The sequence below is a fragment of the Equus przewalskii genome, chromosome 1 (genome assembly GCF_037783145.1).
Source record: "Equus przewalskii isolate Varuska chromosome 1, EquPr2, whole genome shotgun sequence".
Taxonomy (NCBI): domain Eukaryota; kingdom Metazoa; phylum Chordata; class Mammalia; order Perissodactyla; family Equidae; genus Equus; species Equus przewalskii.
This window is the reverse complement of record NC_091831.1, coordinates 57,870,389-57,883,493: the sequence shown is the minus strand read 5'-3', so window position 1 is coordinate 57,883,493 and position 13,105 is coordinate 57,870,389. Positions and strand designations below refer to the sequence as shown.

The 13,105-nt window shown below is 52.0% G+C and overlaps 1 protein-coding gene across 1 annotated transcript; it reads left to right on the top strand.

The window, feature by feature from the left end:
* The first annotated feature begins 316 nt into the window (after window positions 1-316).
* On the top strand, window positions 317-1,639 carry NEUROG3 (neurogenin 3). Its single transcript, XM_008517677.2, has one exon. The coding sequence runs from the start codon at window positions 317-319 to the stop codon at window positions 962-964; it is 648 nt and encodes a 215-aa protein (XP_008515899.1). The 3' UTR covers window positions 965-1,639.
* The last annotated feature ends 11,466 nt before the right edge of the window (window positions 1,640-13,105 follow it).

Genomic DNA, 13,105 nt, shown 5'->3' with positions numbered 1-13,105 from the left:
CACAGAGAGCAACAGAGGCCCGGGACGCCCTTTGCGCTTCTCTTCTTCTTTGGAGCTGGGGGAACTCCCAGGCAGCGGCGCAGCATCTCAACCGAACTTGCAGACGAAAAGGCCAGCTCAGCTCACCGCTGCTCTAGCCTTTTGCGCCCGAGAACAAGGTAACACCTGGAGGCCGCAGAGGGGCGGACGGAAGGGAAAAGGGGTCCTCTGATCCGGCGGAGATTGGCTCTCTGTTTTTTCCTACCTGGCCCCGGGATCGGGAACTGAGCAGGGGTAACCGACCTAGGCTTACCCGTACCCCTTACCCCACTGCAGGATGGTGCCTCATCCCTCGCGTGCGCGAGCTGTCCAAGTGACCCATGAGACAGAGCAGCCCTTCCCCGGTGCCTCGGACGTCGAAGTGACCCGCGTCGCGTCCGCTCCGCCCAGCCCTACTCGCGTGCGGGGGAACTGCGCCGAGGCGGAAGGAGGCAACTGCCGAGGGGCGGCGAGGAAGCCCCGGGCTCGGCGCGGGGGGCGCAGCCGGCCCAAGAGCGAGCTGGCTCTGAGCAAGCAGCGACGGAGCCGGCGCAAAAAGGCCAACGACCGCGAGCGCAATCGGATGCACAACCTCAACTCGGCGCTGGACGCGCTGCGCGGCGTCCTGCCCACCTTCCCCGACGATGCGAAGCTCACCAAGATCGAGACGCTGCGCTTCGCCCACAACTACATCTGGGCGCTGACGCAGACGCTCCGCATAGCTGACCACAGCCTCTACGGGCTGGAGCCGCCCGCGCCGTCTTGCGAGGAGCTGGGCAGCCCGGACGACGGCTCCCCGGGAGACTGGAGCTCTCTCTACTCCCCGGTCTCCCAGGCGGGCAGCCTGAGCCCAGCCGCCTCCCTGGAGGAGTGCCCCGGGCTGCAGGCGCCTGCTTCCCCTGCCTGCCTGCGCCCCGGCGCCCTGGCTTTGTCAGACTTTCTATGAAGGAGGCTGTCGGCCGTTGGGCAGTGGGTGCTGGGAGAGAGGGAAGGGGCGGAGGCCGTCGGGGTGCGGGGCGGCGGCCCTCACGCGAACTTGCTTCTGTTGCCTTTGGCTCACTGACCCTTGGCGGGCCCAGGCGCCTGCAGAGGTGGAGGCCGGGTTCCATCCCCTGGTCTTCTGCTTCGCACCAACTGCAACCCTCTGCCGCGGCCGGCGCAAACGGGCATTGCAGGCTGCGCGCCTTCTGGGCCCCCTCCCTGCGGCCACCCCAATATCTCGTGCAAAGAAGACGACAATGATAGCACTACACAGCCCGAGACGCCCACCGTCTCCTGCCACCCCATCCTCACTAGAGTCTGTCTGTCGGCCTGTCGGTCTGCCTCTTACCTCTCCTCCCCCAATGAGATTTAATCCAATCTTTGGTCTCTCGGCGTTTGCTCCTCTCACCCAGCGTCTCTTCCCCAACCACGCCGCTGACCTCCTCTGGTCCCCAGCAAGTCCTGGGTTCGGCCGCTCCACTCTGCCTTAATCCACGAAGGCGATCCTCTGCCTTCTCCTCGTGCACTTTTCTTCGGAGCCATTGCCCTCCCGGGGGCGGGACACCAGGCTGTGAACTGAGAAAGCGCCAACCCGGCTGGGGGAGCGCCTCCCCCGCCTCCCTGAGTCCTGGAGCGCCGTTGTCTTAAAAAAAAGAAAATCACTTTGTAAATTATATGATATCTTTCGAAATGAATTTTGGTACTGTAAATTATATGGCCCCCTCCCTCGTATTACACGTTTGTATTTATTGATGAGATTTCACAGCGGGAAAAGTCTATATTTTGAACATAGATTATTTAGGGACTGGTGAACGAGATTTTGAGCGAATAAAAAAAGGACCCTCAAGAAGACTGAGTAAGGTAACTCGATTGTGAGCAGAGGAGGGGTGGGGGTGGGGTGGGGGGGTGGTGTTCGGTCCGAGCAGAGGGACGAGACTCTGAGACTCTGCGGGTCTGGGGCCTCCTCGGGCCTGGGCTCAGAGACTGTAGCGCCGGGCTGGAGGCGGGGAAGAGGCGTTCAGAGGCAAATCAGCTGTACACTCTCGGAAAGTAAGAGCGGGAAGGCTCTTAAGAAATCATTGATCCGGGCTCCTTGTTTTATTTATGGGGCAGCGACTTGTCTTACTCCAAACAGTGGTTTAGAAGAAAGACAAGTCTCCAAGTAGGACCACTCACTGGTGCGCTGGCCCTGACCCGTATGTCGCTAGCCCGGATTTAGTTGCATTTGGGTAAGGAAAGGAGTAACATCGCCGCGGCAGGGTCAGGGCCCTCAGAAACCGCCGGTGGGCTGAGCGTCCTGGGAATTTTCCCAAAGTGCTTAGAGACCTAGCACATCTTCTGAGCGCATTTTACGCAGCTGCGCTGAGACGGTGGTGTCGTGACTTGCCGGGCTGAGCAGCGGGGAGGAGAGAAGGTGGAGGGTCCGGCTGGAATCTCTGGCACCGCCGGACGCCCGGCAGCTTTGATTGAAAACTTATCAAGAAACAGTTTAGGGTTTCCAGCCACGCGTTCTTTATTGCTCCCAAAGTAGAATAGGACTGGTGCGCGGCGGGTACTGGAACTTGTCCCAGGGCGCTGCTGGAGTGCCCTTCCATGGCTTCCGGGACCCCAGGACCTCGGGAAGCTGGTCTGAGCTGCAAGAAGCCGCAGAGTCCGCCTGGCGCTGGGCAGCAGGAACATGGAGGGCCCGCCTACCCTGCGAATCAAATCCCAGAGGCCTCCTTGGGTTGGCCTGGGGCGCCCTGGGAAGAAGTGAGCCAGCCCTAGTGGGGCATGCTGCTGTCAGGGGCAGGGAGCCCGTGGGTAGGTGCCTTTCTGGCTCCTTAGAGGGCAAGGGTGGTGGCTTTGCAGGAGTTAACGCTTCTTGCAACTGTCCCTTACGCCCTCCCCACTTCAAACTGAGTCTTTTCTCTCCTCTACTCCCAGGTCCCTAAAGCTAGCTGGGAGGAGATGACTCAGTTATCAGGGGTCAGATTTGGGGGCAGGAAGGGGCCCTTGATAAACAAACAAATGAACAAAGGTGTTGTTTCATTTCATGGCTTTAATCTGGGAGGAGGAGATTAATGGGTTATTAGTGACCTCTGCAGCAGCCAACTTTCCACCTGGGGGACTGTCCTGGGGCAGGTGTCAGCAGCTACCAGTTGCACAGACCAAGCCAGCGCCTGCTACTTGCTGGACGTTGGGGGGAGGGGTATGGACAGACAGAAAAAGTGGGAAAGTCCATCTCTGTTCTCCTGGGACAGTAGCAAGTATATAGACAAAATCATTCAAAGCCAAAATTTGTGCTGGGTGGAGGTACTGGCCACGGGATAGATGGTAGGGTGGTTACCTGGGGCTGGATTGGGAGGCTTGCTGGCAAAGGTGACATTTGGGCTGGGACTAAAGGTTTGGAGGGGAATTCCTCAAGCAAGAAGACCATTCTTCCTGTGAAAGGCTGTGGGAAGTACTGTTCAAACAGGCAGGGGACTCCCTTGGTGCAAACAAGCCCCCAAGCTGAAAGAACGTCTGTTGGTACTGCCTTGCAGGTGGAGGCGCCCACTGCCCAGCCTGTCTCCAGCTTTCAAGGGTGTTTAACAAGGAGCCATTAGTCATCCAACACACACAAACTGGTCCTCTGCCCCACGATTTAAAAAAAAATAATAAGGTTTAACCAGCTCGACTTCTGGGCTGCCACCTTGGGTCAGGCAGATTTGATGCTGGAGCTATCCATCAGCTCTACTCTCCAAGTGAGGAGGAGGTGGAGGGCGGCTTAGGGTTTGGTTCAATCATTGCAAAATTTAGGACTCTTGTGCCCAGATGAGCTTCATCAATATGTGTGGAATTGTATTAAGGTGGGAAACCTCATCCTTGCCTCTTTCCAAAGAGCCCCTCATCAAGAAGGGCTGGGAAACATTTCTGTGAGTGGAGCGTACAACTAGCGCGGCATCACCACCACTGCGCCCCCACCCTACATGGGCATTTTGTGTTCAGCAGCTTTTAAAATCAGCCAGGCTGCTGACTGTCTGTCCTGGAAGCCTGCCCCTGCCCACTGTGCCGCCTCTTGTGTGGCTGCAGAGCTGCCTGCTGTCTCAGGTTGTTGCCTGTGCCCCAGCTCCCTGAAACCAAAACAGGATCCCAAGCGGGAGGAGGAAAGACACTCGAGTTGAACATCTTTCTTCCCCCACTTCTGCCTTTGTCTGAGCCCAAGCCTGGCTTCCAGAAAACCAGCACATGAATCTTGCGCCACCCCCACACACCCTCATCTGCACACACAAGCAGGTAGATTTATGGTGCCCTGCCCCCATCCCACCCCACCCCCAAGCCGGCCTTGGTCAGAGGACAAAGCGCCCCGGGGCCATTGGAATGCTAATGTCTGGGAGCCAGGCCTCTGGGCTGGCACAAAGGCAGGCGGGGCCGGGAGCGCACGCGACCCCACAGCCGCACTCTGCCCCTCCTCTCTTCCACGGGCCATTCTACTGGGCTGTGTGACCTTGGACAAGTCTGAGCCTCAGCTGATTCACATGAGGAGTTGGAAGGAGTCCCTAATACCCTCTCACTGGATTTATGAGTGCCTAAGAGGGGGTCCTGCTTATAGTGTATGGAGTTACAGCCTCCCAAGACTGGAAGCGGTGAAGAAGATCCTCCAGGGCCTGGCACTGAGGACACACGATGGGGAGGGGGTGTGTGTTGGAGGGGCAGATTTCACTGAGAATGTGGTGCAGAATAAGCACTGGGTAAATTATAATTACATTTTTACCTTCAGGTAATTAATACTCTCTGTTGTGTTCCTTTCCCCCCTCCTCCCTTTTTAAAATACCTACAGACTGTGCTCAAGAAAAATACAGACGGGACACTAGCTAACCTTACCTGCCTGCTCCGCCTTCAAAGGGCAGAGAGCACCAACAGTGGGAGACTTCAGGCTGGACACTTTACTCAGGTAACCTACTGCAGCTGGTGAAGTGGGCAAGGCAGGATGGACACACCCATGGAAACAGAGATCCAAAGTCTTGGAAGTAGGTGACTTGCCCAAGCCCCTCAGTCACCCGATGTGTTATTGAAGCAAGCTATGACTGTGACCCTGGCTCAATTTAGAGCTCTTTCCTCTGTGCTGAGTCAGTCTGTAGTTTGTGCTTTGGCTCATGCCGGGTCCTCCAGGTCTTATAAGGCCAAGAGACTCCCTTGCGCTTTGGCCGTTATCTGGACCCCTGGCGAGGTTCCAGGCTCCTGTCTGAGCCCTCTGCTTCTGAGATGTGCCGGAGAGGAGCCTGCCTGGCTAACACGATCGGGCACCGAGGTCCTGAAAGGCGGTGGCGCGCCCCTGACCATGGTGCTGAAATGGCCGCGTTGGTTTAGAAAGAGATGCGGCTGGGAACGTGGTGTTCTAAAGACACAAAGCTACCGTTAACCTACTCTGCCCACCTAGGGAGCCCCCTGTGGACATGCATACCCAGAATGCTGTCAGGTTTCTTTGGCGTGGTGGCTAAAGCATGGACTCTGTTGCTACCGACTGTGTGACCCTAGCAAGGCCCTTTTCTCTTTAGGCCGTAAGATTCTCCCTTGGAAATGATGGAGCTAGAATTGAATGACCAGCTTAGGAATTTCGGACAGCATCTGAGAGGTCTGAAGTGGGACAACATTGGAAGTTCAGGCTGCAGCAGCAGCCTTAACTGGGAAAACTGGTTTGGAACTTTGCCCTCAACAGGGGTCTCATTCTTTGGGTTACAATGAAGTTTTAGTTATTCAAAGAACGAAGGCAAAAGGAGTCCTCCAAATGCATACACAAGATGGCAAGAGTGGTTGAGAACAATTACTTTAGAATCACACAGACATGGGTTCAAAGGCTGGTCCTGCCACTAACTGGTGGTTTTCAATTAAACCCCTTCCCCTCTCTAACACTCATCTTTCTCACCAGTGAAGTTGGGACAATAAGTAGTAGCCACTTAACTGAGATGATTAAATGCACTTGCTTTTTTATTGCAGGCTAAGCCATCATAAATGGTATTTATTAGTAGTAGTACCTTCATTTGTCTCAAATTCTCTCAGGTTTTCTGGAGGGGAGTCATTTTGGGATGCTTTTGTATGAATTTGAATTTGTGCAAACTGACTCAAAGGCCGAGGGCCAAGCACCCCTTCCTGGCAACCCTCCCCAGCTTAGACCTACCCTTCCTGAGCTCCAGGATTATATGTCCAGATGTCCCTTGGGCACCCCAAAAGTCCAAAATGGAATTCCTCTAACCTAACCCCAAACTAATGCTGCCTCCTGTTCCTGATCTCACTAAGTAGCATCACCCAGTTATCCATACTAAAAATCTAGGGTTCTTCTTGACTCCTCTCTCACTACCCACATCCAATTAACCCTTAAGTCCTGCTGATTTTTCCTTCTCACTATTTCTTGAATATGACCTCTCCTTTACCTCCTTATTACCATTGTCCTAGTTCAGGCTCTCATTCCTCACATGGAGAGGCTAACTGATCTCCTTACCTCTAATTTCAACATTCTTCACTGTACCTTCCATACTGCAGCCAGAGTTCCCATCTAACAAGCACATATAACATTGTCATTGTCTCTCCCCCATTTAAAATCTTCAAGTGGTTTCCAGTCTTCCTTGGGATAAAGTGCATGTTCCAACAAGGAAGGATGGTGTAATGTGAGCTGTGAAGTGATATGAATCTAGATTCAATTCCCAGCTGGTTCACTAACTATCAGTATGACCATGAAGAAGTTCCTCAACTTTTCTCTCAATTTCTTCATCTGTGAAGTTGGAATATTACCTTTTAGCGTTTAAGTTAGAGTAAAATCAGGCTGCTGTAATGGGCTCACCAATAATTCAATCTAAGGTGAGCATTCTAGGTGGCTGCGTAGCTCTGCTTCATGACATCATTCAAGGATTCTTCCATCCTCTTCCTCCACCAGCTCCTAGGTCCTCGTCCTTGCTGTCCACGTGGTTGAGGCTGCATTGCCATGGACCCCAGCTAGTGGGAAGTGGAAATAAGGCATGGAGGAGCCTCACCCACAGTCTTAAAGCTTAGACTCAGCAGTAGCATATTTCACTTCTGCTCCCATTCCACAGACAGAACATAATCATACGGCCTCACCTAACTGGACAAGGGCCTGTGTGCCTAGAAAGAAGCAAAGAATGGATTCTGGTAATGAGCAGTCTCCACCACAGGGTTGTTGCCAGGATTAAACTAGATGATACCGCTCTTATTGTTTTTATCATCATGAATCACTTATGCTTATGACCAGAGTCCTGCTGCACCAGCCTCTTTTTCACAGTGCCTTGCTTGCCTTGCCATTTACCCTCCAGAAACACTGACTGCTTGAAGTCTTCCTCTTACGCACACTCAGGTACCCCTTGAATGCTTTCTTCCCACACCGCTGTCTCTGCCTAAACACTCTTTCCCTTTTTCCCTCCCCAAATCTCCAAAACGGACATCACCTCCTCCCAGCTTTCTCTGAACTATTCCTCCCTCCTTGCTCCTGCTCCCATAACATATTGAGCATATGAATATCTTTGCACTTTCCAGTAGTACTGTAATTATCCGTTTGTTCATCTGCACCCTCCACTGGTCTGTGAGATCTTCTCAAGGGCAGGAACTGTGTCCATCTTCTTGTCTCCAATGAGTGCTCATTCTCAAACTTATGCCACGTGTTTTTAGAATGAATTGAGTAAGTGAATTGACTAAACGAATGAAAGGCACTTCAACTATTTGTTTAGAAATTTCTATCCTTCCCCAGACTGGCTACCGTATAAAGGTCAATGAATATTTATTGAATAAATGAATAGTTTACATAGAGACCCATTACCCTTCCTGCTTCATTCCCTCCTCGGCACAAAAATAACCTTTCCTTGCCTGCCTCTGGTCTATTTTAGAAGATGCCCCATCTGATTCGGTGAGACTGGATTACCTAAACAATATCACTGTTTCTGAGAGCACTAGTAATAATGTCAATAGTCAGGTGTGGGTGATCCCTTCTGAGATAGTCCCTTAGAGCATGGGGCTCGGCATCTGTCTCAACTCCAGCACTTCCTAATTCTATTACCTTGAGAAAGTTACTTAGCCTCTCCAAGCCTCTGTGTCTCCTCTTTAAAAATGGAGAACACCACACCACCTCATAGGGTTTTGTAAGGATTCAAATGAGGTGACAGATATGTCCACACACTTCATGGGCCTGCCAGCAATTTGAAGCAGAACTCACTACAGGACCCGCCCCATCTCCATCTTATTCCTACAGATGACTAGCAAAGAAGGCATGGCCAGGACTGACTTACCCACATCAACCAGGTAAAGGTGATATGACTTGTCCAAGCACCAAGCCTGTTGACTACAGAGACAAACTGATGCTCCTACTATCCTAACATCATCACCAGCTATACTACCTCTGATGTACTAGTTATCTATTGCTGCATAATAAATTACAAAAAACTTAACTACTTAAAACAAGAAACATTTATTGTGTGGGTCTTCTGTGGGTCAGGAATCCAGCTGCAGTTTGGCCAGGTGCCTCTGGCTCCACGTGTCTCATGGCTGCAGTCAGAGTGTCAGCCAGGAATGCGGTCTCACCTGATGGCCTGACTGCGGGAAGATCCACTTCCAGTCTTACTCGTATGACTGTTGGCAGAACTCAATACCTTGAGGGCCTTTGCACTGAGGGCCTCAGTTCCTCAGTGACTTTGAGCCAGAAGACTTCAGTTCCTTCCATGTGGGCCTTTCCATCGGGCAGCTCATAGCATGGCAACCGGTTTCCTTCAATGCAAGCAAACAAGAAATAGAGGGACACCTGAAACAGAAGCCACAGTCTTTTTTTAAAATCTAATCTCAAAAGTGACATTCCATCACCTCTGCCAGATTCTATTCACCAGAAATAAACTACTAAATCCAGCCCACAGCCAAGGAGTGGGGATTACACAATGGCACGAAGACTAGGAGGCAGGGATCACTGGGGGCATCTCAGAGGCCGCCCATCACATCAGCAGGAGCAGAGTCTTTGCTGCCTTCTTTCCACACCCCAGAGACAGACAGATAAACATACACGCATACACACACGTGCACACGCACATACACACATACACAACCTCCCCAGGGCCATACATACAGGGTTCAAAAGGAGAAAGCCCAGGCAGTTTGACTCCTGGGGCTAAAGCAGATGTCCCCCAGTGCTGGGTTGTTTTCCAAGAAGGGCCCAGGATGGGGAACCACTCAGTGAGCATTTGAGCCACCCCAGCTGAGCTCCGACATCCATTTACTACTTTCACAGGCCTCCCCACCCCCACTCCCAGAGGCAGAGATTTAGGACGTCTGGGGCCTGGACACCGTACCCACTGAAGGGAAATTTACTGCCTCTAGAGAACCAGGGCTGGACTTGGGGTCTTGAATGCATCTTTTTCCCCTTTGCCTCTGCTTTATTAGGTTAATCATTGCTTGAATCGGTTGCCATGGTTTGGGCAAACCCATGGCGACTCTATAATGAAGCCTGAAAGACTCGGACCCCATTTATCATCCCCAGTGTTTGGGAGGCCCAGAGCCTCATTTGCCTCCCCCAGGGTCTGGGCACCACCCTTCTGCCTGGGGCCCCCAAGCCCCTTTTGAACGAGGAATGAACAGGTGGCGACTTGGAAGAGAAGAGGAGACCCACACAGGTGGAGTGAGCCATGCACTGCACATTCCCCCACCACACTCACACACACACACACGCATTTATATTTTCTCCTCCAGGAGTCCAGACACAGACCAAGCACACAGGCAGCTCTGCCAGACTTTTTCTTCCTGGAGAGTGAGACGCAAAGAGGGATCTTCAGTTAGAAAGGATCTATGGCTGCCCTTAGAAATAGGGGGTTTTTGTCTTGGCAGATCCAGATGTGACAACTTTTATTCCCTGGACATAGGTCGAGCAGCATTGCAATCCTGCAATGAGTTATAAACAGATGGGGCAAGGCCCAGTGGGGAAATGAAGGCACACAGAGGTTCAACAACACCTTCAAGGTCACCCAGTGATGGTATAGCCAGGGTGGAACCTGGAGCCAGTAAAATTTATTGTGGAAAATTTCAAACATAGAAGGAAGAGCATAATGAATTCTCATGTATCTATCACCCAGATTCAACAATTATCAGCTCAGAGCCAATTATATTTCAGCCACATACCTACCCACCTCCCCCAGCACTACCTCCACGGATTATTCTGAAGTAAATCCTAGACATCATACAATTTCAACCATAAATCCTTCCCCAGGATCCTTTTTTGCTCAGCATAAATTACATAATAGAGTGTAGCAGCTCACAGCATTGACTCTGAAGATGGCCACTCTGGGTTCAAATCCGAGCTCTGTCCCTTCCCAGCTGTGTGACCTTCAACTAGTGACCTAATGTCTCTGAGCCTAAGTTTCCTCAACTATAAAAGGATGCAGTGGGTAATTGGGTAATTGTCATAGGGTAATTGTCAGGATAAAATGAAAATAACACAAAGCAGGTGCTCAGCACCTGTGCCAGGCACAGAGTAAATGGTGGCTTTTCTTGTTTCCATCCTTGTTACCACTGCACCACCAGCAGTGGCTGTAGTCCGGCAGAAGGTCGGCTCTTGGCCTCCAACATCCAGGTCTCTTGGTTCAGTCCCCTGGCTTGGAGGCAAGTGCCTTGTCACTTCTCTGTACTGGGCACTGGACTCTGAGAACACAGATCTCAGCAGTGGGCCTGGCCCTGGGTACTGACAGGCACCAGCCTCTGCTGCTCACAGCCCTGCCCAGCTCTGCACCATGACGCCCCCAACTAGCAAGACCAGGCCCCCCTTTTCCTCTTCTCCTTGCACCTTTAGACCTTCTGACCTCTTTGCTGCTGATCCCATCTGTGAGCAGGGGCCAACATACGTGCCTGAAGGTTGCATGGGTGTGCGCACAGGCGTGTGCACATCCTTGTGTGTGTATGCACGTGTCTCCGAGTGTGTGTGCTGCTCCTACACGTGAACTAGCATATTCTCATGCTTCTTTGTGCTTAGCCTGTGAGGGAGACCAGAGAAGGAGACTAGGACCTGCCCTCTTGCAGTTCATGGTTGAGTGACACAGACCAGAGGAAATCTAGTCAGACGAAGACAGGAAGGCACAAGCGTAACACTGAGACCTCTTGGAGGAGACAAGGAGAACACCGAGCTCTGCCAAACATACAAGGTTGACAACAGAAGACGGGGCAGGCAGGGGCTCCGCAGAGGCCGAGGGCATGGGAAGGGAGACAGCCCGTCTGGGTTCGTTGCTTAGGTAAGGCCCAGTCTCAGGAGCTACCCTGTCCAGGAGAGGCTTATTCTTGGAAATCACCCACACCCCAAGATCAGAGCTCTGAAGGCTCCTCTGGGCTGAAAAGGCCTCCTCCCCCTGTCAAATCTCCTTTTTCTTTGATGGCAACGAATTTTTCCTGTGGCTTTACTATGTCTAAGTACAGCCCTAGTGCTTTCTGTTAGTCAGTCTATGAGATCAGAATTACTATTCCCATTTTACAAATGATGAAACTGGGGCTGAGAGCAATGGAGGAACATGTTACCGTCACCTGGCGAGAGGTGGAATGGATTAAACCAGGCCCCTGGACCTACAGCTGCTTCTCTTCCCCCTGCAACACTGCTCCACTGCCTTTTCCTTTTTTTAAGTTTTGATTTTGGACATTTTCAAATATGCACAAAGCAGAGAGAATAGAATAATGTGTCCTCGTGCACCGTTGCTCAGCTTCTGCAACCAACAGTTCACAGTCAACTTTGTTTCATCTACTTGCCCCAACCCCATCCACCCCTATCCTGCACACACACTTTTAGTTTTGTCTGTGGAATATTTTAAAACACATCCCAGAGATCTATCACCCTACCTGGAAATACTTCAGTGTTTATTTCTAAGTGATAGAACATTTTTTAAAAAGCCACCAAACTATTTTTTATACCTAATGAAAACAATTCTGTAATATAATCTAATATCTAGTCATATACAAATGCTTCCAATCATCTTTTTTTTTTTTTTTGAGGAAGATTAGCCCTGAGCTAACATCTGCCACCAATCCTCCTCTTTTTGCTGAGGAAGACCGGCCCTGAGCTAACATCTGTGCCCATGTCCCTCTACCTTACATGTGGGACGCCTACCACCGCATGGTGTGCCAAGCTGTGCCGTGTCCGCACCCGGGATCCGAACAGATGAACCCCGGGCCGCCAAAGCAGAACTTGCAAACTTAACCGCTGTGCCACCGGGCCAGCCCCAACTTCCAATCATCTGTTACAAAAATGTACAAACAAACAAAAAGACCTCTCATCTTAGAATCTCCTCTCTCCCAAATCGGCTGGAGGCCAGGACCAAGGCCAAGACGGAGGCCAGGCCAGCCATGACTCCGTGGCTTGGTGGGACTGGCCTTGGGAAAGTCACTTCCCTCCCTGCCCTCCCCACCACCCCCACCCTAATGTCTGCTGACCAGCCATCCTGGTTTGCCCAGGACTTTCCCAGCTTTCTCTCTGCGAGTCCTCTGTCCCTGGCAAACCCAGATGGTTGGTCACCCTACAAGGAGCTGGACACCTGGTACCCACCCCGCCCTCCCTCCCGCTCCTGGCTCCTGTGTGGTGTCACCCACTGGGAGCAGGGGGAGCCCGCCACTGAATTTCAAGGGCCCTGAAATAACAAATAATTTACCGAAACCTTTGAGGAGAAGGCCCGAAGCCCCCCAGCCGCCAGCAGAGAATCAGGAGCTTTTCACACCCAGGGGACCGGATTCAGCAGTCTCCTCCCTCGGTCTTTCTCCCCTCCCCAGATCTAATGACAATCCAAAGAGTTCCTGATAGGGTTTTAAAAGATGCTCTTCATTCACCATCCACCAAGCATGAAAATCCAGCTCGTTTGTCTCCATTCTTTGGCCTAAAGGCCTGGCCGGCCTCGGGCCTGCAGCCTCAGACTTGTCACTCACTTTTCACTTCCTTTTGTTGGACTAGCCTTTATTTCATTCTTCTGTCTCCTCCTTGCACCCTCCTCTCCCCTCCTCATCCATCCGTGCCCTTCCCCTCTGCCCTCCCCCAGCACTCCCTAGCTCCTCTGTCCACACAGAAAAAGCAACAGACCAGTCTGGGAATTTCTTTACGGTCCCTGCCCCTCGCCCCCACCCAGTCTTTTCTCAC